The 27,602-nt window shown below is 41.7% G+C and overlaps 1 protein-coding gene across 1 annotated transcript; it reads right to left on the bottom strand.

The window, feature by feature from the left end:
* Window positions 1-68: 68 nt before the first annotated feature.
* FAM168B (family with sequence similarity 168 member B) lies at window positions 69-23,523 on the bottom strand. The gene is made up of 7 exons (XM_005529615.3): window positions 23,415-23,523; window positions 16,967-17,047; window positions 12,998-13,081; window positions 8,742-8,884; window positions 7,632-7,809; window positions 6,303-6,432; window positions 69-5,007 (listed from the first exon to the last, which is right to left on the bottom strand). Exons 2-6 carry the CDS (start codon window positions 17,034-17,036, stop codon window positions 6,320-6,322), a joined length of 588 nt encoding a protein of 195 aa, XP_005529672.1. The 5' UTR covers window positions 17,037-17,047; window positions 23,415-23,523; the 3' UTR covers window positions 69-5,007; window positions 6,303-6,319.
* Between the last annotated feature and the right edge of the window lie 4,079 nt (window positions 23,524-27,602).

The following is a 27,602-nucleotide window of genomic DNA, read 5'->3' as shown; positions in this document are numbered from 1 at the left end:
ATACTGTTCTCCAGCACAGAATGTTTTCTGGAAGGATGTCACCAAGGACAGTAGGAAAGCAACCACAATAAGCAACACAAGTCAATCTTTATTGAAAACTGAAGTATTAATACATAACAATTCTTGTTACAATAAACGTGCTTTTAAGAATTTAAACTTGAGCTCATCTACTCATTGAATTGCATAAAAAATAAAAAAGTATGAATTTTCACAATTGAACTGGCTCAGAATGGAATCTCCACTCTTTGTGTTGATGCGATAGTTCAATGCAGGAGTGAGTGATGCCTTAAAACTTATTTTGGAAGACAACATTGACCTAAACTTAAAGAAAAGTACCAATACAACTGTTCCTAAGACAGTTTTAAAAAAAGTCATAAAAAGGAAACCTGTGTCTATTTCATAACAAACATGGAGAACTATTACTGGGGCCTCTTGTACTTCCTTTGCATGCACTCACTTTTTTAGATCTTAAGACAGGAGGGCAGCCAATAATAGCATCACAATTAAAAAAACCCACTAACAAATCCCTTCTACTTAAAACAAGTCTGTACAGCAGCCAGCTAAAAAAGCTTTCCCAGTTTGCCTGCTAAGTGCCCAAAAGTCACAACCAGTTTAGAAAAGTCATGTTCATTTTCTTGATGTTGAAGTTTCAGGGCCCATAAATTGTCTAGATTTAAAAATCACAAATGGACCCTTACTACGTGTGAAATTCAGATGTTTCAATGTTACATGCAACCTGCACAAGAAAAGGTTTCTTGTGCCCACTGTTCCTCTTGCCTCTCTGGTGCCTACAGGACACCTTGCCTGCTCTCAGCACCCTGGGCAGAGGCTCCACACTGCCCAGAGCCCTGCCAGCATGGGAACCAGCTCAACTTTGGGCCAGCCCTGCACAAACTGCCCGACCCTACTTGCAGGAGCTGCTGCCCTGTGGCACTTCACCTCCTCATGTGAGGGGCTCTGCAGGAAGCCCAGAGCTGACACAACACAGGATTAGAAACTGACACTTCTTAATGAGAACAAGGTGAGTGAGCTGAAATTACCATGTATTTTACAGCCTTCCCAAAGCCTGGCTCACAGGGCTGAGGAACCTCTCCGGACTGACACGAGCTGGGGCAGGCTGGGGCTGTTTCCTAAGGAACACTGCACAAACACAGCCTGGGCAGCCACGGAGCAGGCACAGCCACGGGCTCTGCCCCACACCTTGAGCACCAGCTGAAGCATCACTACTGCTCATGTTCCTAAGATGGGAGGTGTCACACACACACACACATGGGAATTACCACTCCTGGGATGAGTTTGACCCTAGAGTTAGGTGGTGGTGTCAGACTGATGTGCTTACCTATTTGAGCAAAACCCAAATGAACAGTGTGGAACACTGCTGAAGCACTGGGGAGTGATTCCAAGTCGATGCTCTTTACCCAAGGAGCAGGGAAGTCAGAACACTCCATGGAGAGCAGCCAGTGCTACGTACCCAGGTGTACAGCTCTGCACCATCAGCTCTCCTGACAACACCAGGACACGGTGGTACTGATGGCTGGTGGTTTGCTTCTGTTGCTTGGTTAGCTTTTTCAGTGGATGGAGCAATACAAGGAAGAACTTCAACTAAAATAAAGGATTTTTTCACCTACCACTGCATCTAAGCATTAAACTTGCATAGTACACTCAGAACGAAGCTTTCTTGAGCAGCATTCCCGCGTGTCCCCTAGAAACTCCAAACAGGAGAGGGTTACAACAAGCACAAGCAACATCTACTATAGGTTGTTTCTTTTCCTTCCTAGTGTTTAGTTCACCACCACCACACTGACTAGGGCTGTGTTTTTGGTGCCAATTATTAGCCATTTTCCTTTCGCTGCTGCTACATTTAAAAGACATTTTCATCAGCTGTTACTGACATAGGGAATACCTCGGTTTTTAAAAAATACTTTATCTAGACGCAACACCTGAAATTTGAATTTAAAAAAAAGAAATTCTTGGACTTCTCTTTGTTATTGCTGCAACAGTTATTTTCAGTTCCAGGTTTATAGTAGTACGTTTTTGTTTTTTGTTTTTTAATCATATAAAGCTGCCATAAAAGTTTTTTTTTAAAGAGAAGCTTGATCTGAAATGTCTCTACTGCACTAGCTCTTTTCATTTGCTGAGGAGCTTTAGTGCAAACACATACTGTGTTTTCATTTATAAAGGAATTCTAAATAGGGAATGTTATATAAAAAGCAGGAGAGAATGTTTCATAAGACCCTCACTGTGTAAACGCCTATTTAATGATGCACAGTTTCCCCCACTGCAGTTTTATATCCATGCTTTCTACTATTTGCAACAAAATACCATTAAGATAGTTATATATACACATATTCCCCCCGTCCCCCTGCACTGTGCTTTTGGTTACTTTTCAGAACAACTCCTGGAGACAAGCTCCAGCCTCCCAGTAGGATCAGAATCACTCAGGACTGGAAGGTGCAGTACCTTTGAAAAAGGTACAGGTTCTCCCTCCTGGATGAATCCCATAATGCAACTTAGAAAAAAAAGTGCTCAAGTAAGTGAGACTGCCTAAGTGTTATGGAATACTACACAGAGACCAATTCCAAGATGACATTTAGAAATCCTGAAGTTAGAGCAAATATATAGGAAGCTATATTCATTCCTTAACTATTTCTCTACTGCAGCATTCATGGAAGTTCTCTCCTATGACTTTAGTTTGTGGTGATGAGACAGGAGACAGCAAAACTTCCAGCTTGGCCCTCACAGCTCCCCCCAGCACAGCCCTCAGCTCCTGGTTAGAACCACGAGCGCCCTGCGTTGGTGCTCACTGTGCTCTGCCACACCTGACTGATCACAGCTGCAAATCTAACACACAAATGGCAATTGTTCCACACACTGAACAAAGCAGTACAGATTCAACTAAGCTTGTCTCAGATGATTTTCTGCTCCATATAAAAACATATGGAAATCCCTAAGCTGCATTAAGTGCTCATGAGTAAGGTTGAAAGTACTTATTCCAACAACATAGTTATGTTCAAGGCATTAGAAATAAGGGGGCCATCCACTGACAGTGATTCATGCAAAATAAACCTAAACTTTATTTAAAAAAAAAAGGGTACAAAATACAGAGAGTGCTTACTGTAAAAAATAAAGTTACTGAAGGCTCTAACCACCAATGGGGTATGAAGGTACACAAGCCTCTCACCAGGGTAGAACACTGGGATGGCAGCACTAAATCAGCACTGATGCTACCCCAAATCAGCTGCCAAACCTGTACAGGAGCAGAACACCCCAAAACAAAGCATAACTAAGATACACAACCTCAAAAAATTTAATTCTGAATGGAAGTTAACCTACGAGAACAAGACAGCCTGATATACCTCTGTGTAAATGCTTAAAAGGGAACAACATTTTATATCCATTTACTGCATAATTTATTGCAGGCAGAATGTATAAAAAAAATTGCATCTTTCTGGAATTGCAAATCAAACAGGTTTAAGAAGAACCTCGGTTTTAATGTGCAATATTCAAATTTAAAAATTTAAAATCTCCCCCATAACAATTTTGGTATACAAATGGGTTCCAAGGCTAGCCCTTTATCCCCACAGCATTTGCTTTGAGGTACTTTAAAAATTGAAATTGCAAGAAAGAATATCACAAATGACTCATTGCAATGAAATGCTAATCTGCAGTTGAGTCTTATTTTACGTCCTTCCAAGTGCAATTTAGGAAGTAAAAAAAAAAGAAAATACTAAGAAAACACATCAAAAGGCTGTAACCAACAAATGGCTCCTACTTCAATTACAAATATTTTCATGAAAAAAACCAAAATGAAACTGCTATTTAAACCCTCTATATTCTGGCAGCCCTACTACAGAGTATCCATAGTCTGTACTGCAAGTAGATAATAAGGAAATTGTTAAAATGATTTGTTCCCCTTTAACATACTCATCAGGCACACAAGCTTTCCTCAGAATAACATGCAGCTGAACTCTGTTGCAGAAAGCCCTTGCACTTTTTTAGTTTCTGGAAAGCAAGCTGGATCAACTGCACATACGTTTTCAACTGACTACAGCATTCTTTAGGAAAAACAGCACGAATTTGCTCAACTGAGAGCTAAAAAAAAAGGAAGTGTTTTTCTATCAGTCTGTGTGGCAGTCTCACTTTGACACATCTTGCATTATCTGAAAGATAGTACAGGATAGAAATCTCCCCAGGACATGCTATTCATTCTGCAGGTGATATCACCTCCTACTATTCCTAAGAGCCAGTTTTGCCTCAAGGAAATTTGCCTTATTTACTGGCACACACAGCATTACCTTTGTCATTTCATTCTGATCCTTAAGAACATCTGTATAACACTGATTCCATACAATGAAAATGAAAAGGTATGAAGTAAACTAATGGTGTGCGGGATGTCTACAGCTTGTCTGACTCATTTTCCAGTCGCTCCAATTTATTAGCTGAATTTGAAAAGAACACCTCACTTAAACAAAAATATGCCCCTTTTAAACTGGCAACTCCATCAACCTGAAACAGGCTGAAGCACTCATCTGATGTACGTTATGGTATTCTAGAAACTCACTTTCATGATTCTACCTTGTCAGACCCTGCATACATTACAACAGTGCATTAGTGATACAAGTTGTAAAATACTTTTCGGTTCCTTTGGATTTGCATATGATGGTTTTTGCATCAGTCACTGCAGGTAGATTGAGCAAGCTTTGTTTTTGTGTTTTAACATGCATTCAACTAGATATGGATCAGAATAAATTTATACTCCCTTTTTATCATTATAATTAGCTAAAAAATTGCAAGACAGTCCACAAAACAGGATTTGCTTTAAGACTAACTGCTGGAGTTCCAAGATGTAAGATATGCAGCACTGGAAAATCTTCAGTGATCAGGAATTAGTAGTGTTTAGCCAAGTGTTGAAAGCATTCAGAAGGAAAGTCCTGGTTGGAGGCATGAGGGCTTCAGCACCAACTTTTAAACCTCAATTTCTTGATTGCATATCTCCCATCTTTAAACCTACATTAAGAGGGGAAAAAGAGTGGGAAATACTCTCAGTTAGGTGAAATATTATTTGAGTGTGGCAGATCACACTAACATTCCATGCACCACATACACCAACAAATGCTAAGTGTTAAATAGTATTACCATAGCACTTATCCTGCCACCTGCCACGTTCTAGGGCAGGAACACACTACATGGACTTGCTCCTGTCATGTCCAGTCCAGCTTTCTGTCTGCACCACTGTTGTTTTTAATGTAGAAGATGCAATATTAAGAAAATATTTTGTGTTGAATTTAATTACCAGCAGTTGCAAGTTTATTCCCAGCATAATTTTCACTTCTTATATCCGTGTAATGTGAGACTCTTGGCTGAAATACTTCATGAGAAGCATTTCAGATCATTTCAGACAGCTGTGTAGCATCACAGCAAAATCAGAAATGGCTGCTACATTACTAACTCAAAGGGAATGGTCACCTGCAATCTCAGAACTCTGTACTTCTAACTGCTAAAACAGAAATCCAGAGAAAATTAAAACAAAGTTAACTTTTGTCATAAACTAAATGGACTAAAAGTGAAAATTTCAAGTTCAGTTGGTCTGACAAGTCATTACTTCAAATGAAGCTGTTTTCAACATGCTTAAAATAACCAAACAGAAGTGGGTATCACAAAAACATTAGTCCTTTGTGTCAGTTTGACACAAATTACACCCCCAAAATCCATCCCACTTTATATATGGCAGATTTCAAAATGAAACTTCTTTTCTTGAAACCCACAATCTAAATTTTGGTTCACATTAAAAATGCTTTTTTCATGCTGACTGCATGAAGTATGAACTGATACTTACCTGAAGCAGTATAAATGTATGAAATTATCTCATGGTTCTGTTTTAGCAGCTTGTGAGGAACAGTCACCATCTGAGCAAGGCAAAACACCTTGCCTACGTATTTAACCAATCACAGATAATCTGACTACAAAGTTAAATTCATTCATTCAGTAATCACAGTACTGTTGAATTCAACAATTACCAATGATTGCAAAATATTGAATACATTTAATTCCTGATGTATTTTAATAAGGCCAACTTAAGGCTTATTCTTTCATATTTGACAATCTTGCATCATGAAGATGATTCAGGACTTGTGAAGACACAGACCACTCAAGAAACCCCAGCAGGATTTGAATATTCCTGCTCAATTAGAACACTGCAGAAGCAATCCCACCCCACCCATCGCTTACAATCTGCAAAATGTCCCCAAAAGAACCTGAAATGCTTTTGTTTTTAGAGATTAACTGTTTCCAATGCAACTTACACTGACTGCCAGGATGATCACCACTGTGGGGGCACATAACTATAGGTTGGTGTTCCTGGAGCCCGATACGTGGGCATAGTAACTGGATGAGGGGCTACTGGAGTTGGGGAATGAGTTGTCAACAAAGTACCTGGAATGAAGAGAACAGTTTTTCAGTAAGTAAAAATTCTAGTAGAGAGAAGAAAAAGAAGGAAAAAAAAAAAAGGGAAGGGGGAGAAAAACCCAAATAATTTTAAAGACAATTACAACTTGCTCATCCACAAAATTACCAGTATAGCTCTGCACTCCAGTCCCAATCTTCTTCAAACCTTTATGCCAGTGGGGATTTTAGCCCAGTGGATTTTTAGGCCAATGCATACAAAGATACTCATTACTCAAAAATAGCACTAGCAGAAACCCTGCAACATAAGCAACTCTCCCCACAGCAGGCTTTACATGCCATTAAGAATATTTGATGGTGGAGATAACTTGACTGATAAATCAGAATAAATTAGTTCATGTTTGCATTATTACAGATAGGCTTTTTCCCCATGAATGAAGCTCTAATGTTAGTTCAGTTTGTGACACCTAACTCCTCTAGTTCTGAGGTTTCTCAAACTAAATTATAACTTTGACAAGACAGAAACCAGAATCTCGAAACAAACTTATGGCTCTTGTTTTTTTTACTTCTAAATTAGCATCCCTTGAGTGAACATGGACTTTTCTTTGTGAGTTAACACCCAGTGAGTAACAAAGCATGACACCTCCTCAGTGAATTATTGGTTAAACACCATTCTCTCCAAAACACTATCACCGAAAGACTGTGGCAACAGGAAGGAGACATCTCCAACCACTTCCCATGGCAGAGGACCTGCAGGTAGTACAAACACATTAAGTGTCGAATCTCAAGACAAGGAAGGTCTGTGATACAAGGGGTGAGCCCAGAACACTGCATTTTCTTTAGCTCTAAGAGGCTGCTGCTTTCAAATGGCATAGAGAAATGCATTGGGAAGAGGAAGTCACACTCTTGACACTGGTATGAGGAGAAACAAAGGGTGCAAGAGTAAGTGATACTCTATACAGATACGAAGAAAAATTGCTGTCCCATAATACTAACCCTGAAAAGAAGATGTGGTACCTCCATCCTAGGAGGTGTTCAAGGCACTGCTGAACAAGAACAAGCCCTGACTTAGCTCACTCAGAAGACACACGACCTGCACAAGTCCTTCTGAACTGAATTTCTATGATTGTCATGTGCACCTGCAGCATCACATTTCGTAATGTAGCTGTGCTCCCCTGGGCTCAAACAGAGCTCCACTGAGAAGCAGCCCTGGCAGTGAGGGCACCCACCTGCTGACATTGCCATAGTTGTCCCAGCCACCATGCCCATGGTGACCCCGTTCCCTCGGGGCGGTGGGATCGGAGCAGGGTACATGGTTGCTGGCATTCCATTGGGCTGCACGACTGTGGTGTGGTGGATTACGTGGGGTGGTGCTGCATACAAAGGCTGTGTGTAGTAAGTGCCTTGCTGTTGGAGAAAAAACAGAATGTTAAGTAATTACAGTGTATCTGCCGGGGAAGATAAATGACAGCTTCTTTTACAAATGTATCATAAAACAAAAGTATTACTCTAAATGCAATTAATTTACAGAGCACAAGCTGAAACATTTATTGTAACCATTACAATTGTGTTTCACTCACAATTTAACATTTTATCCCTTTACCCATTTAGGATAACATGTGAAGTAGGGACCTTTGTAGATGCTGACTGTACCTTTCACAATAAGAGCTCATTTGTCATTCACTCCCTTCCTTTTGATCCTTTTCAAATATTTATCCATGACAGAACTTCTCATTCTTTCACAACTTTTTATTCAGTTGCTTTTAGTAAAAGAAGCCAATGTTTTTGGCAAATCCAAGTACACTAAGCAGACTGAATAAAACTTACTACATGCTTATTAATTCTCTCCAGCTACTGCTTATGTGCCAGGTGAGTTCCCACTACACAAAGAAGGCCAACTTTTCCCTAAAATACCATATTTATTGAAGTGTCTTAATTCTACCCTTTGTAATAGTTTTCAACAGCTTCCCTAGCATGAGACTCGGCAAATCCCTGAAATAGCAACAGAAAGTTCGTAACAAATATTACGAAATTTTTTGACAAAATAAAAATCAGGATATTGGTAGTTACAGGATCCAACACGTTTTGGTAACTGCTGAATTCAGTGTCTCTTCAAAGAGTGAACACATTACCACTAAGTGTTGAGTAACTGTCATGCAAGAGAGGATGTAAAATTGCACACACACTAAATCACTGTATTAAGAATTCTTACTGCAGGCAGCTAAAAATTCTCTCCATGCACAAAGAAGCGAACGTGATGAAAAGTTAAAGAGTTCACAGAGATATTACAGGGAGCACACAGATGCCCACAGAGGAATTCTGTGGCTCTGCCCACATACCTGTGCATATGGGTTCTGCTGGGGGTAGGCACTTCGGACTGGGTACACAGCAGTCTGGTAGGGGTTCGGTGACGATGAGTACGGCGGCACTGCCCCACTGCTGGGTGAACAGGACACTTTGTATGGGGTGCCTGGCGTGTAACCTGAAACAAAGGCAAATCTGCATTGAAATACTCAGCAGCACGCTGATTCCCCAAGTCAGGCACCTAGAACTTTCGTATTTCCCAGCCCCATAAGCTTCATGTGAGTACTTGGTGAGTTAGCCCCAATATCCAAGCACAAGTTCTGTCATTTACCTAATACTGGCAACAGTCTGGCAAAAGTATTTGTGTCAACTAAGCATGAAAATGTAATTGTGTACCTGCACAATTTATTTCTCAAGCCTATGGATATGGGGCAAAAAGTGCATTTTCATAATAACACATTAAATACCAGGATTTGGAATATCAGGCAGCACCTCTACACAGGAGGACTTGGCACATGTGTCAGTCAATTCTCCACACACCCCCAAATCATATTGGCAAAACACAGTAGCAGTCAACTAACCTGCTGTAGGAGATGATACAGCACAAGAGTAAGAATTTCAAAAGCCAGAATCATCTAAAGACCTCATGATGGATTTCAGAGAACAGAGACAAAATCTGCAACCATTCCTTCAACTTACCTTTATTTCTATTTGTTTTTGGCATTTTCTGAACTGGCTAAAATAAACATGAAATGCTGTACCTTTAAAACACAAACACTACAAAGTTCAGTGCAATGCAAATTCCACTTGGGAGGCACTTTTTTTTTTTTTTTAGTAGATCTGTAGACACATCCTTAAACATCACTTAAGAATTGTTTTTGTACTGCAGTAAGACCTCAGATGCCATCAGAAAGTGGTTGGCACTCCTATTACAAGGCCCCCCAAATCAGCCTGCCTTTGTAAATGTTTGGAACTGTTGAATTTTTACAGAGATAAATGGCAACTTCTGGTTCAGACCCTGCCCAAATACAGCTTTTTCATAATTTCTCCACCCCTCATCAGACAAGGTCTCAGGTGAGAACAAAGGCTTGAAGGGGCATGGAGGAGACTGTGAGATATATATATATATATATATACACACACACACGTACATATTTGTAATGTTTCTGCATGCTACACTCCCAAGATTATTCTATGGGCAGAGTGGGAATAAGAACAACTCAGCAGCAGCATCCATCACTAACATTCAGGGCAGCAAACAACAGGCATGACCTAGTCCGGAAAAAGCATCAAGGCTTTCTTTTCAGCACAGCCTGTGCTGCTGTGAAAAGATCTTGGATCTCATGCAGGTCTACCACACAACATCCACAGGTACAATTTGTAGCTAGCTAGAATTGAATAAATTAGTACAAGGGCAGTGCAAGAAAGAGCAGATACTTGGTAATTACAGAAAAAAAAATGAGACTCAGAGTAAAGATAGGCTGATTTTAAAAACTGTCTGGAATGGGCTGACTTCAATACAGAGAGAGAACAGATCTGAAGTTGTATAGCAGAGAGAACACTGGCATTTGGGCTGTCAAAAATCAGTCTGTGCAAACAGCATGATGACACATGACCTTCATTCTTCTTGAAAAAGTCTGGGCTTCTTTGCAATTTTGTGACAGCCTTTAAACTAAAAGTCATTTAGCTAACAAAGAAATGGGTTCACTTTTTCTTTTTAACAGAATTTTTACCTTTAAAAAAGCTGCACCACAGCACTTATTCTGAACTCTTGCTTTTAGAGATCCTAAGTATTTCACAGGTCCAGCATGCTGAGGAAGTAACTTTTATTAGTATGGGGAGCTATTTGTGGTGAAAATGCCAGCTACAAAATGCTGAACATGAAGAATCACTACAACCATGTCCTCAGTGAAGCCCACTTTCATTCTAAAAACCCACTGATGCAGCTGCACAGGCTTTCTTTCATTCTTGCAAAGTGGTAAATCTGCACAAGAGGTATTCTGCCATCCCATTTTTTTTCCCTCCCTAATATGGAGCAAAGATCTTAACAGTAAATGACAGGATAAGTCAAAACCACAGTAATTTAATACAGTTACCTATAAAAAAGTACCCTTTTGTAACAGCAGCGGCACAGCACATTCAAATACTGCTGCGTAATACAAATTTACAAAAGCTTTGATTCTACAAACAAGCTGTTACATCAGAAAGGTTAAAAAAGATATAAAAAGATCCCAGCTGTTAGGACAAAGTACTCCAAGTTGTTATCTGCCTGAATTAGAGGTCTGTACATTTTGAACTTTTGTTCACAGCCTGAAGAGCAGCTAAAAATTTAAGCTATTCTTAGTTCTGAAATAAAAGCTTACTTCCCATTCAACAGCAATAAAGACTAACAGCACTTTTAAACAGTAATTTTAAAACAAGTTTTGAATAGTACTTTTAACTGTAATTTTAAAAAAATAATGACATTCAATGACAGTATATAACTTTTATGCATTATGCTTCCTTATTGCTTTCTCTTAGAAGTGAAAAGGTTCTTTCTTTGACTTTGATTTATAGCTTGAGATATATTCCAAGATTAATCAACGCAATTAATATTACAACATGATTAAGTCTAACAGGTCAAGAATCTTTGCCAGAATTCCCATGATTTGTTAAAATGATTCCACTCAGCTTGAGCCTCAGCTTCCTGCAACAGGATTAGCAAACTGCATTCTGTACTGACTGGAGCTACCTTCCATTTACCTGATCGTAGGATCAAAGCCTGCAGCTCCTCCTCAGCACAGCTGCAGGATATATGCAGGGCAGCACAGAAGGCAGTGAAACTGAAGGGTCTGACAGCAATAAAGCCAATAATAAAAGTCCACACGGGGCTCTGCCACTCGAGCTAAGAGTTCTACCCTGATGGGAACTGCTCTCCCTTGAACATGGCTCTTGGGGTAAATTCTGCAGCAATCCCATGCAGATGCAAGCTGGCATCCCCAGATATGATACTGGTACGCTGGCAAAACCCAGAATTGGGACTGAAGGATTTTTTAGTTTCTGGAACTTCTAACATTAATCTGTTTCCTTACTTTAAATTCAAGGCCAAAGACAAGATAAAGTGTGAGTCTGCACTCACTCTGCCTCTAAGCAGCACACTGAACAGTGACAGAGGTTGTACCAGCTGGAATCCCACACAGCTCCAAGGAAAGCTACACATTTTTAACAGGTTGTGCAGGAAAATATTTTAGATGAGTCTTTTGCCTCAGTAATTGCTGCCACACCTGAACAGTCTCCTGGTAGTTAATGAAGTCCATCCCCTATGAACACCGCACTTCAGTACCAAGCAAGCTTCCAGAGCATAAGCTTCCCAATTTCAAGCAGTATCCTTTCCTATTGCCATAAATTACACCAAGGCATTTAGGGAAAATCTTGGTTAAGTGCCACATGTATCGCTGGAAAACTGGCATAATACATGGAAGTGAAAGAGTTCTGAGGATGCCCAGCACTACATTAACAAAGCAATGTAAGGAATTCTTCCCTATACAAAATAACCATAGGGAGAATACTTTGTATCAGGTACATGTTTCCGCTTTAAGTGGAAATTAAACACCACCAGCTTCTGGTTTGTTTCAAGGATTGGAACATTAAAATTGTGTTCTACTAGTGAAAGCAGAACTACACAAAAAGAACTTCGGTGAGTGCCTTGTTTTTCCTGACTGTTTTTCCACCTCCCTTTTCCTAGGCTCATCCCATTCCCTTCCTTAAACATGACACACATGTAAGTGCAGTAACCTAAGTCCTTGCCCTGCATTCACAATGGTCAATCAGTTTTATCCAGCAACTAGGCTTTCCAGACCATCAGCTTGTGCAAGACAATCTTAAGGGCAGAGAGAAGCTAGCAAGCTGAACTTGGAAAGATATGATTTAAGAAAGGGATGAAGAAGAATAATTTTGAGGATAAGAGAAATAAATAAAAACAGGAATCTGGAAATGACCAGAAGGATGCAAAGCAAGCAGAACCATGAAGGAAACAGTGAAGGGAAATGCAATGCAAACCTCAAGGATCATCTGAAATACAGAAAAAACAGCTAAAACCTCAGCTGTTCCCTTCTTGGAAGGTGCATACAGCATGACTTAAGATTATAATATTTTTAATTTATCAGATGATTCCTTATGAGTCATGTTCAAGGTAATGTAAAACTTATCCCACAGTACGAGTGCTATTGTGAGCCCTAGAGCTTTTCCTCATTCTTGCTTCTAACCACTTGCAAACGTCAGGTCCCTGCTCTGACATCCCAATTCCACATACCTGTTTGAAAGGTAGGATTTGCTCCAGGATACATGTTGGGGGAATAGGCAGGAGCAGCCGCTGCATAGCCCATTGGGAAGCCAGCTAGAAGAAAGAACACACCAGTTATTTTCTAGACTGATTTTACTCTCCAAGTTCTCATTGCACATGCTTTAACTGAGGCAAGCAAACAGCCTTCAATCACACCTCCTCAAATAAAACACTGCAATCCTCTTCTCCCAAGACCCCTGAAGGTGAATGCTAAGTGAAGAGAACACCTATGGTTTCACAAGTCCATTCTCTCTTCCACCCCTCTTCCAGCCATCTCCATTGGCCAAGTAACTCTTAAATTAGCTGGAAAAGAAAGTTTTGTGTAACTGTTCTGCACTCCTTCCTCCAGTGTGATGCACCAATGATGCCTAAGGGTTTTAGCTTTTATATTTTTCATAGATTTGTAATCCTGCAATTCTTTAGTGTGTAACTCCAAACTCCACACACAGTGTGAGCTGCTGCTTTCCCATTTTGCTCAGACACAGCAATTCCTCTCCAGGCCTGGCAATCAAGGACACCTCACTGCCTCAGGCCTGAGAGATGGAAACAAAAGGGAGTTGGGGCAGCAAACTTGGGGTAAATGAGTTCATTACCTGAAGCTGGAATTGAAAGATGAACCCCCAATGTGCAAATGGACCAAACTGATAAAAGTGTGAAAACCTGTGACCCATCATCCAATTCTGGGTGCAGCCCCTGGAGGGGCTTTATGTGCCTGAAATGTACCTGAAGGCCCTTCAATAAATAGAACTGGTTTTTACTCCCTTGATTTTGTCTGGCCTCTGTTTTTAGGTAGCCCCAAAAAGTCATCACATACCATACTTATCTGAATGGAGTTTTTCACAGAAATAAACCCCTAGAAGTTAGAGTGACTCTGACTCTCCAGATCAGAGATATCTCAGGTAGAAAGTACAAAGCAGTCCAAACTGCTTGCTGAATCTGACACGTACTTGCTACTACACTCAGTACCAAACAAGCTCGCCAGTTTCAGACACAGAGAAACAGAGTGACAGAGGTACTGGGAAAATGGCAGTGAAACACTTCTGCACCAGAGAACACTGTGATATACTCCAGTGTAAGGCACAACACAGCATTAGAAAGAGCTTGTTACCTGAAAGACACAAAGCTTGCTCAGATTAAGTGACATTTCTGAATTAATCATAGCTATTAGTTTTCCCAAGAACCTATTTACATTATTCAAATCTGTAAAACCAAGTAATGTCTGTATTCAGAAAGATGGCGTTACTACCACATTCTGATCTCTACATCTAAAGATTTCAGCTCCTTCAGATAAAAGGCAATTAATATTTGCATACCCACTGTCAGACTTAAAGCTTACATTTAAACTGCTGCTCATATTTGAAGGGTTTTTATTTCACTATGAATCCCAGAGTCCTCAGCAATTACTCCCAACAGTAAGAATTACTTAGCTCAGGGCCATATATGCTAACCCAGTTTTGTAAAGCACTCTGTAAACATATCAAGTGACATACACTTCGCATTGCTATTAGGTGGTCAGCATGGAGAAGACTAAGAAAAGCCTTAGGCTTAAAAACCAAAGTTAAAAATAACATATCCAAGTGGTAACAACTTTTCAGAGTGTAAATAGCTCTTCAGTTTTCAAACTCACAAGCTGCTGGTGAAAAGCTTTAGCACAGCTTCATTCAAACACACTACACATCTGCAACAGAGTGTGGGGGAATCATTTTCAGTCCTTTCTTTCTTCACAGCTTTAGCTGCACTGTGGAGCACTCTGAGCTACTCAAGAAACAGGTCATTTGTGGAAAATGTAACTACAACAAGCAGCAGGTTTTAGCTTCTGCAAGGAACTTCCATCCATATGAGAACATTTGAATATTGATTTCTTGCTGCTGTAAAACTATCCAACAGCCTAAAATAGGTGTAGTATAATATAAACAGTTATGAAATATGCAACAGCTTTAGAAACACGTTGCCTTTCAGTAATGCATTCCACCTACTGCTGTGTTCCTCACTTTCCATTACCATGCAACCCATGTAAATGCAATGATTCTGAGTGGAGAATCTGCAGCTTTTAAATTAGGAGAAGCAAAGAAGGGGGACTTAGTCATGAAACATTTTTTTAAAAAATCCTAAAATGCAAGTCTACTTTTCATTTTAGAGAATGTGCTTTGTATTTATCCCACAGTCTTAAAAGCCTGGACCAGGCAACTCAACAAACTACCTAATGGTGTAACATATTATTGACTGAGCTGAATTTAAGGGTCACAGCTGTGTGAACTGACCAACTGACTGCTGGAAAGGAGAATTCTAAGTAAACACATTGTAGCATGACATTTAAGGCACTTCTGTAACAATTCTATTTCAATTTCATATTTTAGTTATGAAGACTGGCAAATATAAAGCACTAATATAATTTGATTTATAATCTAGTATTTATAATAGAAGATCAGAGATTGTAACGTTGTTTAAACTGCTATTTATGAATCTACAATAGTATTTTTCCCTAAATAAATTAAGGTACTACTTGTTTTAGTATAGACAAGAGCCTCAATGCAATATGTAGATGCTTGTAAGTACAAATCAAAACCTGGCTAATATAAATCTGAGTTTATAAAATGAACAGAGCTAAAAATATGAAGTTATATTCAAATAATCCACAACAATCTTTATCCAAAGCAGAAGAAAGGCTAGAAAAAGCAATCTATTTTAAGTACAGAAATAACTGCCCCATACATTATACATTATATTAATTACTAAGCCTCTGCTGTTTGATTATAATAAGATTACTACAGCCTTTGCAACTCAGACAGTTACAAAGAATAAAAGCATCCTGCAGGTTACATAGTATCAGCTGTACAATTTATTACTGCACCATTCCAGTCACTCAACAGACTTAAAAACCTTTCAACACATTTTGAGTTTCCCTTATAAATACCACAGAAATCCTGGAAAGTACACTGGTTGAGGAACATGAAAAGAAAAAAATAAAATTAAACTGTTTTTGAGACAATCAAGCCAATAAAGAGAATTCATTTATGCATCACTATTTAGAAAGAGGAACAGAGAAAAGCAGAACAGGAAAATAGAAATTCTAGTGCATTACCTGAGGTGAAGAACAGATTTAAGAATGGTAAATACCAGTAGGAAAATACAGTACAGCTACCAAGAATATAAACAATTTCAGCACAGAATAATTTCTGCCTCCCAACACAGACATCAACTAAATCACAAAACAGCCTCCCTGTAAAAGCTAAAGAAGTTTAACTTCTTATGAAATACAAAGCTGAGCAGAAAAGACCCTGGAGCCTCTCCCAGGATGGAAACTCCCTTCTGTCAGAGATAAGAGAAAAAAAAGACAGCAACAAGACATGCTGCTTGAAATGTCTCCCAGAGGCACACAGGCTTCTCTTCAGTCTTCCTGAAAAGTTCTGTCCAAATCTAATTTTGTCTCATCCAACTTTTAGACTATAGAGACATCAGAAATGAAGCCTCCTTGCACGTACATTAGGAGATGAGGGGGGAAGAAAACCTCATAAGAAACTTTAAGTCAATGAGAAGCAAATAAAACAAGAAATTAAATGTATTTCTGTTTCAAAAACATTTTTGGCCATTTTCTTCATCCCACCTTTGATGCCAGGCTTTGGGCAGTCAGAGAACAGACAGTATGAACAAGAATTAGAGGATAGAAAGGTTAACAGTGCCAGTCAACTGGCAGCAGAAATAGATTGCCTCCTCTTCTTGCAGGGCGTAATTATTAGAACTCCTAAAATAAGCTGCATTGGAAGAGATACTGAAGTTAGAAATGTAACAGAAAAAATAACACCACTCTTTTTAAATTTAAAAGCAACCTCATCCCAATCCCAAAACAGATTTACATGAAGGCATTCATAAGTGATTATTTCTTTTTGACCCTATGCAAAGAGCAGCGTAACAAACTCATCAGAAAACAGAGTTGCTTACCTGGATAACCAATTCCTTTGGCATTTGCATAGGGAACCCCAGAAGATCCAGGGCTATACACAGGATTCATGATTTCAGTAACTGAATCAGGAAATAAAGAGAAAATCAGTATTTATTTAAGTATAGGGAAAGCTTGAATTCTCAATAACTATGGTGGAACTGGAAACTGAGGAAACATATTGGAAGAAAATGTAACAAAAGCAGCAATTCCACTACTTCTCAATATTAAAGCTGTAGCTACAGGCAGGAAAGAATCACTGCAGGAAGAAGTTTCAAAGCATCCCAACCCTCAATCAGCTCGAGAATGTCTCAGGAATGAAACATTCCTGTTGCAGAGCATGCTTTCAAAATATTTCCAGAGCTCCCCCGTGGTGCACAGATCCAAACCCACTGCAGGGGTTTGTCCTTGCTGGACTTCTCTCCTCGTGCCACTGTCAATCACTCAGCATCTCCCTGCCATTTATCAATCACTCAGCCTCTCTCTGCCATCTATCAACCTTGCTTTCTTCCCATTTTTCTTGAAGCCTCTAGTCAAGGGATGCAAATACTTATGGTCTATTCTTACTGGCACTTGGAGCCTGGCATTCCAGTCCTTTACCAGCACTAAATTATCAAACACCCAACTACTACAGAAGAAAGTGGCAAAAGACTCTGTGTATTCAGACAGCCAGTCCACATCTCTTTCTTTCTTTACTTCCTGCCAACTTCTTCAGAGCTATGACAAGCTGACAGTCATGTCCAGTCATTGCTGAATGATGCATTTACACAAAAAGCAGATTCCTACAGCCAGCATCACCCACAGGAATAAAATCAAACCCTGTTTTAAAAAAAAACTTCGTATGCAAACACCAAGGAAAATAAAATTGCATTGAAGATGTTTCTCAAGTGCCTCATACAGGAATACTGTTCACAACTACTGTTACAGTATTTTAGAAAAAAAATCTTCATATTTAAAGCTCAGTATCTTCAGCCATCTGACTTTCTGCATAGATAGATAGATAGACAGACAGATAGACAGATTTACCACTTCACAGGGGAGGTTTATGTTGGATATTTGAAGAAGATTCTTCCACCAGAGGGAGGCTCCCCAGGGCAGTGCTCAAAGCAGCAGGCCTGAGACAGTTCAAGGAATGTTTGGACAATGCTCTCAGGACATGGAATTCTTGGGGTGCTGTGCAGGGTCAGGAGCTGGACTGATTACCCCGTGTGTCCCTTCCAGCTCAGGATATTGTATAATTCTTCTTGCAAGTACCCAAGGCAGAAAGGCAACCCTATGAAACCAGACTTTCTTATTAACTCCTAATAGCTGACACTTGAGAACCTCCTCTTCTACAGCTCGAGATGCTGCCTTACTTAAACCAACTGGGTATTAAGCAGTTAAACAAAGTTTAACGAAGTTTTGTAAATAAGGTTTATGAAACAAGGAAGTTTAATGACACATGCACTACCCTAGTTACAGAATATGTTAGGCAGGAATCCAAGTGGAGTTTATCAGCATAGCTGCACTGATAAACCTATGGTGAGTCTATAAAGCATAAATAGTTTGATTTTTAAAGGAACACTGAAACCAGCTCTGTGCCAAGAGAATTAGCAGCACCTAGTACACGACAGATATAAAATAGCCATTTGTGTAAAAATAGTAATCAGTAAATGTTGTCAGAAAGTTTATAATCAGGTTTCACAAAACACTCCAAGTCAATATACGAGAATTACAAGATTCACCAGTTTCTTGGGCTTCCTCTCCTCACTTTCCAATAAATACTAACTTACATAGAATTGCCTTTTTCATTCAGATTCATATGTGATTACATATCAAGAAAACAGAATCCACCGAGTTACAAAACAAACAAGCTGCCATTTCCATCACTTAGTATGAATAAAGTTCCCCAGAGCAGCATGTTTTAATCACTTGACCCACATCAAGCACCATATGAAACAAATCTCTTTGAAAATGTTCTACAGCAAGCTGTACTTAGAGTATAAAGTGCTATATTCCACTGAAGCCCTGTGGAGTTTTAGCAGCATTAACTCTGTGCCATAATCAACAGGTGTATTTTGCTGGAGCAGTGTTTTCTTTTAGCAAGGCTGCTCTTTTTCTCCCATACTTTCTTCAATGTATCCTTCTCTCTAAAGTACAACTCTAACTTACCTGAAAACTTTCAGTCTGTTCCCTTTACACCTCCCTGCACCTTCTTCTCATGTGGATTTCTGCTACTCTTCCAATGTTGCTTTTGTCTCACTTTGTCTCTAAATTTACAAAGTGCTTAGGGGCTCAAGCTTCACTTTGGTTTCAGCATTCCCAAGTTATGGGGTTAAAGTCTTAAGGAGATGGATAAACCTTTCCACTCAAATAACACAATGCTCTCTCACACCCTCATATCCTACAAATGTGCTGCTCCTCCTTGCAGTCCCTATGGCACTTAGGAGAAAAGACTCTGGAACCGTCTCACTATTCTGAATGGCAGTGAACAAAAAGAGAACTGTGAGGTGGAAAATCAGCAAGGGCCTTATGTGAATATTTAGGCAAAAATCCCAACTATTAGAAATATTAGTAGACAATGACTGCAGAACAACACATGGACATACGTTATAGGAAATGACTTAAAGAGAAGCCACACAAAAATGAAGAGGTAGAGAAAATGGATAGAAAATGTCAGACAACACAGACTTGATCTCAAAGGATGTACAGACAGAGAGGAACTTCACATTAGTAAGGGGAAAAAACCCCTCTGACACTGGTAGCCTCAAGCTGTTCATTTGGATCCACGCTTCAAATTTCACATGTGTACACACACACAAATTAATTCAGCTTTGGTGGGACAGGGATGTAATTTTATCACTCCTGCTTTCACCACTGACAGACAAGGCAGAGCCACCAGCCCACACAAAGTGCTCGCAGTCTGTAACGCACACAAAACGCCAGACCACTTCTAATCAAAAATAATTATTTTCAGGTCTTCTCTGGAGGACCCAACATGTGTAAGTATAATTATGCAGTATTACCCAGTGGTTGCAATCATCCCACTCTTACCATAATTTTACTTGGAAGGCCCTCTGTAATACTGAGATGTGGAACTTTGCAGTCCACTTTCCTGGAATGCTTCAAGTCCACATCAAAGACTAGGGAGGAATGGTATAAAAGGAACCCAAAGAATCCCTGTCTTTCAACTGCTTTGTTGGCATTCCCTCCAAAGCATTCTCATGTTAATGGATATGCAAATAAGTGTCTACAGTGCATCATCTGTATATAAATTGCACAGAGCTAACTGTATATGAATTACTCTTTCAGCTGAAATGAAGGCAATCATACTTATTAAAGATGTTCTGATTAAAGACTGCACAAGGATGCTGGGAAGTGCAAAGCTTCACCTTTCACTCTTGCCAAAGCCAGGCAATCAAACTCAGTTTTCATCAGGGCTGTTAGATCTCATCCTGATACAGATACCAGGACAACCATCCTCCTCTTTAAATCCATGTTTTTGGAAGCTGAGCACAAAGGCCAACCACTGCTAATGCTGAAGCTCTAGCACTCCCAATTGGATCTGTTCTGCACACAACTTTTCCTGCTACACTCAGAACAAGCATGTTTCTAGGAAACTGCTTTTAAAAATCATTTCACAGAGATGAATGTAGAAACCCACAGATCAATGCAAACACTGTGAGACAAACTGCATATTCCTTTGCAACACATGTATTTTCTTACTCCTGATTTTCAAAGTTGTGAAGGAACACTACCAGAATAAGATCTACCAAATGTGACTCGGTGCTCTTCTTGTAACAATTCCATCATGAGAGCTGGGGAAGAATCTCCAAATACCTTTGCTAAGGCACACTAGTGCGCTCTAGTCCAGTAACGTTTTCCTTCTTGGCTCTTACGCAGACTCACACACACTAAGTCATCTTAACATTGATCCATTTTGGAGCACTATTAGAACGCCATTTGCCATGAAATTGTACAAGTGACCCAGTTTCCACTTACTGAGTTACTTACCATCTTAATAATGCTCTACATTTTACCCCTTTGACTTCCAGTCAAAGCATAATACAAGTAAAATACATAAGTGCCTGGCAGTAAAAGAAGTAATTTCCACTGCTAAGTAACAAAGAAAACAGTTCATGACGCTTCAGCTCTTCAAATAACTGACAAAGTCTCAGTCACTCTATGTTCTGTTAAAACTTCAGCCACCAAACAGCCCATTTGATGCAAATCCAAGACCAAATAACAGGAACTTTTCTCGCAATTAGTTTAAAAAAAGGGGGCTCATAATATAAAGACCAAGGCAAGGCATCCCATGCTATACTGGTTGGTACTAGCATGTAGTACTTAAATTTCTTCCATTTGTCTAACGACCTCAGAGAAGGTCACTGGATTTTCCCAGGAAGGAGGAAAAGCCTGTTCAGGCAAGGGCAGGGGTTTATGGTAGCCCAGGACAGCAGGCAGCTGGAATCAGTGCTCACACAGAACTGCCATGCAGCTGGCAAGCAATCCCTGCACTGGGACTCCTCACTAGGCTAGAGCAGATAAGCTGGCTGCCAGGATTCTGGGCTCTGCTGGAGGATTTTTTGGATGAAGGACTGCTAGTTTTGCATCTATCAGCCTGAGAGAACTGAGACACATCCCCAAATGGCCAAGACCAATTCCAGTGCAAGGAAGCAAGCAGGACTGGACAGTGACAGGACAGACTGAGGCTGCAGAACCACAGCCTGGAAAAGGACAATTAACAACTCTGCTCAAAGTTCACACATCAAGTAAAATACAAAGCTAGAGCTCTCACTCCCATGCAAGTCTTCCTTCCCTGCATGAGCTACAAGACATTGTCACAGAGAAAGAATAAAACACCTCCAAGCACTCTATGTTTTGTTTGCATGCCTTGTTTTTTCCTAAGGCTAAAAAAAAGAATGGGGCAGTTCAGGTTTTTTAATCTTTTCCAGTGAATACAACTCTCCCCTGTAAGCCTGGTCTACCAAGGGCTAGGGTTTTTTTCCTTATATAAAATACACATACATTAACACCAACACTACTTGTACTCAGTGTCAGTAAGGACAGAGACAACAGGATTGTATGTGAAAGACTCAGTTTCATATGTCATTCACAAAAAGAAAACCTACACAAAAAACATAATACTAAGCTCCTGCTTGTGATCCAGCTTTATTTGTACCCCAGAATATTATCGAAACCTTATTTTCTCCAAAAAATCCCTTCTAATTTACGGAAATATTAAACAAACTGCACAATATTTCGCAAAGTCTGCAATTTCTGTTGTTGCTATGGCACAAGGGGATAGAAGTTGCCAGCTCAAAACCCCACATCTCCTGTATAACTTTGAATTTGTGAGTATTCTCATCTCAAACAAACAAGTCCTCAAATCACCAAGTCCTCACTGTAAGAATCATAGAAGTCTATCTATTGCCAAATTCAGGGGAAGTTAATCAACTACGAGAAACAGAGAAAAAAATCAAATTGTAGGAATATAATTTCACTACACGAAGGAATTGTATTTAGAACTTTCTAGTTAAGCCCCAGAGTTTTGCTTCTTCCTAAAATCCTATAAAGCATTTTTTCATTAAATTAGTTTTCAATTTATTCCCCACTGCCTTCTGAAATAACACGAAACTGTCGCAAACCACAAAGAACATAGAATTTCCAAAAGCCTCCTAAGTCCTGCTCTTTTTCAGCCTCAGAGTTAAGAGTGTGTAATTACCACCCCAAACGCGCAGAGAAAGGGTGCGTTCTACGAGCGTGGAAGTTTTATGGCACTGACAATTATACATCTTGCAGCAAAATCACATCAGAGCAGACAGAAAGTCTGCTCACAGGAGGTAACACGCATACTGCTATTCAACATTCAAGAACAAATCAAGTCCAGCTCTTCTGCCCCTGAGAGCCGGGTGTCTGCCCTCCTCGAATCCTTGACTTTTTACCTTTCTCAGAGCATTGATCTCACCATTTGGCTGGTGTAGATACGGCTCCAAACGACGTAGAAAAGCACTGCAAGGCCCGTTTGTACCTTTTTCATTTGTGCCCCACCAGCGGCCACGGAGGAGCGGGATGGGCTGGCTGCCTGCAGCTCACAAAGGTACGGAGCACACCGCACACACGGCCCCACACCGCGCTCGCACGCAGCTGCAGCCGCCGCTGCCATCGCAGCCGGCCGGAGCCCTCATGACGACACGCTCAATTTTTACCAAGTTCGCAGCCGGACGATGCTGCGCTGCCATCGGCGAGCAGCGCCGCCGCGGCCCGAGCGCGTCCCGCTCGGCGCGGGGGCCGAGGCGCGGGAGGCCGCGGGCCCTGCGCAGGTACCTGTTACAGCCGGAGCCCCGCGGCCCCAGGCGGCGCCGCAAGTTCCCCTCCGCCGGCCGGGCCCCGCGGCCCGCACCTGTCCCGGGATGGCGGCGGGCCCGGCGTCCCTCCCCGCGTCCCCCGGCGGGCCCGGCCCGCACTCACCGTGAGCGGCGGCGCTGCGTGCGGGCGGCGCGGCGGGCGCTGGCTGCGGCCGTGCGTGCGGGGGCCCGCGCCTGCGTGGGAGGGTGCGGGCGCGGCCCCGCGGGCACGGCACGGCACGGCACGGCACGGGAGGGGGCGGCCGCTCCGCGCCGGCCGCACCGCACAACTGCGCACCGACCGCCCTGACGTCACTTCCGCCCGCACGGGGCGCGGAGGCGGTCACGTGCGCGGAAGGCCCGGGGCACGTGACCCGGCGGCCATGGCGGGCGGGGTCAGCCCGGCCCGCCCCCTCAGCGGCGGGAGCGGCCGCGGCTGCCGCGTGTGGGGCTGAGTTTGCTGCAGGGGGGAATCTCCGCAGTCATTGTGCTCGCTCTGAGAAAGAAAAATACTGCTGCGTCTGCGGAGTGTTTTAATTGCACGTTTTAGTATCCTGCGGAGGCTTACTGGACTCTGTCCCGCTGCATAATTCCCTTAAACCACCTGCCAGCACAGCTCGATGTCACTTTCCTCTGCTTTTTATAGATGCATAATACAAACCAATTGCCATGTGGCACAACAGCTTACGATGCAGAAAATTGGGCTGTCTGATACAATTCTGGAAGTCCCATCTAGTTTACACATCTGTTTTTTAAAAGAAAAATCCTGCTCCCATGAAAACCGCTCCAAGTCCTATGGAAAACATGGCTCGGGAAGTGTAAAGAAGTTTTTGACCCGCTCCTTTCAGGGGTGTGCAGTGCCCCTCCTGCAAGGATCAGGGACCTCTGCCGAGGAAAGAGCGGCAGAGCCGGGAGCGTGAAGGTCTGTGTGAGCTACAACTTAGGGAAAAGAGGGGATGGATGGATGGATGGATGATGGATGGATGATGGATGGATGATGGATGATGGATGGATGGATGATGGATGATGGATGATGGATGATGGATGGATGGATGATGGATGGATGGATGGATGATGGATGGATGGATGATGGATGATGGATGATGGATGGATGGATGATGGATGGATGGATGATGGATGATGGATGGATGGATGATGGATGGATGGATGGATGATGGATGATGGATGGATGGATGATGGATGGATGGATGGATGATGGATAGATGGATGGATGGATGATGGATGGATGGATGATGGATGGATGGATGATGGATGGATGGATGATGGATGATGGATGGATGGATGGATGGATGGATGATGGATGGATGATGGATGGATGATGGATGGAGGGATGGATGACGGATGGATGGATGATGGATGATGGATGGATGATGGATGGATGGATGGATGGATGACGGATGGATGGATGATGGATGGATGATGGATGGATGGATGGATGATGGATGATGGATGGATGGATGGATGGATGGATGGATGGATGGATGGATGATGGATGGATGATGGATGGATGGATGGATGGATGATGGATGGATGGATGGATGATGGATGATGGATGGATGATGGATGGATGATGGATGATGGATGGATGGATGGATGATGGATGGATGGATGATGGATGATGGATGGATGGATGATGGATGGATGGATGGATGATGGATGGATGATGGATGGATGGATGGATGATGGATGGATGGGTGATGGATGGATGGATGGATGATGGATGGATGATGGATGGATGATAATGAGGATGGATGGACTAAACAGCCCCTCCAAGAGTGCCAGCAGCCCACTAAGGCACTCCTGACACTGTGGGAAGACCTCTTTAAAATCTCTGCTCCAAACAGTTTGTTTGCTCAGCAGGCAAACCCAGGAATCTTTTCTAGATGTTTGAACTGCACTAAACTGTGTACAAAACTGAAACAGAAGACACGACAAATGAAAACATAGGATTTCTAAGAAAGCTTTCTAACTAATTCTCCATCCTCCGATTGATGGATGCAAGCCAACCCTACAACCGTTACACTTGCCTGGCTCTGTCAAGAGCTCTGTCATCGTGATTTGATCCTCAAAATAAACACTCATCTCAAGAGATCTAGAATTGACCTTTTAAGTCCCTGAGCCTGTGGGCATCACAGAACATGGCAGCAAAAGAGCCCCGAGGGACAGCTGTGCAGGATTCACATTGTGCAGGATTCACATTGCTGCTCCTCAGAAATGCACACCTGGAGCTGCACACACCTGTGGGACAGCCCCAAGCCAAGCCAACACTCACAGTGCCCAACAGCTGTGAAGGAAACAGAACTTTCTAACATCTGGAAGCAGCCTGAGCAGAGAGGATTTGTCCTGAAAAGTCAATGCACCACTGGTTCTGGGGTGCTCCTGAGAAGCACCACGACTGACACCACCAAAGAGGGGGCTGCTGGCAGGACAGCAAATATATTATTGTTGGTCCTGGGCTGCACAGGATTACATAAACCAGAGAGAGTCACACTGGCATGAAACACAACTGGTGACAGGTAAGAGCTGAGTGGCCCTGTGCCCTGTCCTTGGTGAGACCTGGTGATGTCCTGCTGCAGGATCCTGGGCTGCTGTAGCAAACAGCCAGCCCGGGGAGACAAATGTGGATAAATCAACATCTTCAGTCCCAAGGGGGGGACAGTGAAAGATACCAGATCATCCTTTGCTTACAGAAGGTCCCTGGCACAACCAGTGGAGCTCTGGCCAGCACACAGCCCACACAGATGAGCCTGGCATCCAGAGGGATATGACATCCCTGAAGTTACAAGGGGTCTCAGAAATTAGGTGAGCTCAGGTTTCACTGATGTTTTCCTCACTTAGGGGTGTGCAATACCCCATTAATAACACCATTAATACCACTGTGCATTACTGTTAAAACCACAGGGGTGCTGGTCTTTATGCCAGACAGAATTCTCCAAACTATTGTTAAGTTCAACTGTAAATTCTAACTTGTCTCCTGGTGTCATTCCATACATCATGACAGAAAGTATACCAGCCCAAACAAAAAATCTGATACCAAAGAAATGGCAAAGCAACACTGTGAACCCTTACACCCTGGCAGCACATTCAGAAGGCAATCTTTGTCTGGTTTGTGCAATCATTAGTCTCATATATTAACTATAGATCAGTTGTATGGTGCACAGCCCCTGTCAACCAGGCAAATACACACATATACATGTGGTTGAGAGAAATTACAGTATATTATTGTTCAGGATTACAGGATATTATTGTTCAAAATTAATAAAACTGAAGACATTCTGATAATTCCCATGTGCAATGTCATATTTTCAGTAGTAAAATGTAGAAGTGATAATGTTCTCTGTAGGAAAAATGCAAATTGATTCTCAGCTTGCTGACATTTATGACAGGTAGGGCAGCTTGTACTTTTCTAATTATCCTGAAATGTCTCCCTCTTATTGTAATACACTTTCCTGAAATGTGAGCTGACATTCATCCCTCATGCTGGTCACTTGCAGAGGAATCCTGCAATAAATGGCAGCTGCAGGACAAGAAGAATGGTACCATTAAAACCTCAGCAGGAATGAGTATGAAGGTGACTCAGAAATAGTGTCCAGCACTGCCATGCAACCCTTCTGAGTGTGGTTTCTTTGGGGAAGAGGAGAGAGACCTGTCTGGGGGATGAGAGGTCATCACTGCTGTAATGGCACCAAAAACCTGCTTGCAAAGGTGTGGTTGTGGACACTGCAGCCTGTCTGTTGGGAGGGGGGGACTCAATTTGCAGTAATAAGGATGAGGAAACAAAGGCACTGCAGAGAATTATGCCATACGCAGTGAAGTGATACTTGCTCCAAAATGATTCCCTGTGTTTTGTGGGATATCCCAGAATATTTGAAACACCCAACATCCCACTGTTCTGCACTGCTAAGAGTCTGTCACACTTGGAATTGGGCTGCTCTGTGCATCTCCAGTCCCCTCAAGGCTGCCTGAAGAGGCAGATCCCTGCCTTGGATCTCCCCAGCCAGTGCCAATAAAACCTACTGCAACACTCTGACATTTTTACCCAGGTAACAGTCTCATATGAAACAAATAGATAGTTACTTACTGTCTTCTTAGTACTTTGTGTGGTGTTTTTTGGTGGTTTTGAATTGTACTGTCTGTGTATTTTAAACCCATGAAAACAAACTCTAAAGGAAGCAAAACTTGCAATTAAGAACGTGGAATGGAGATGTGCAGAGGGTCGTGTTAACTCAGGTGTTAACCCTAACATTTTCATTTCTTGTGTATATTGTTGAGCACTCTCAAGTGGCCCTGT

Source organism: Pseudopodoces humilis, chromosome 11 (assembly GCF_049639895.1).
Source record: "Pseudopodoces humilis isolate 2021_Gansu_Grassland_sample_001 chromosome 11, ASM4963989v1, whole genome shotgun sequence".
Taxonomy (NCBI): Eukaryota; Metazoa; Chordata; class Aves; order Passeriformes; family Paridae; genus Pseudopodoces; species Pseudopodoces humilis.
Note: the sequence above shows the minus strand (reverse complement) of the source record. Positions and strands in the feature narration are given on the sequence as shown.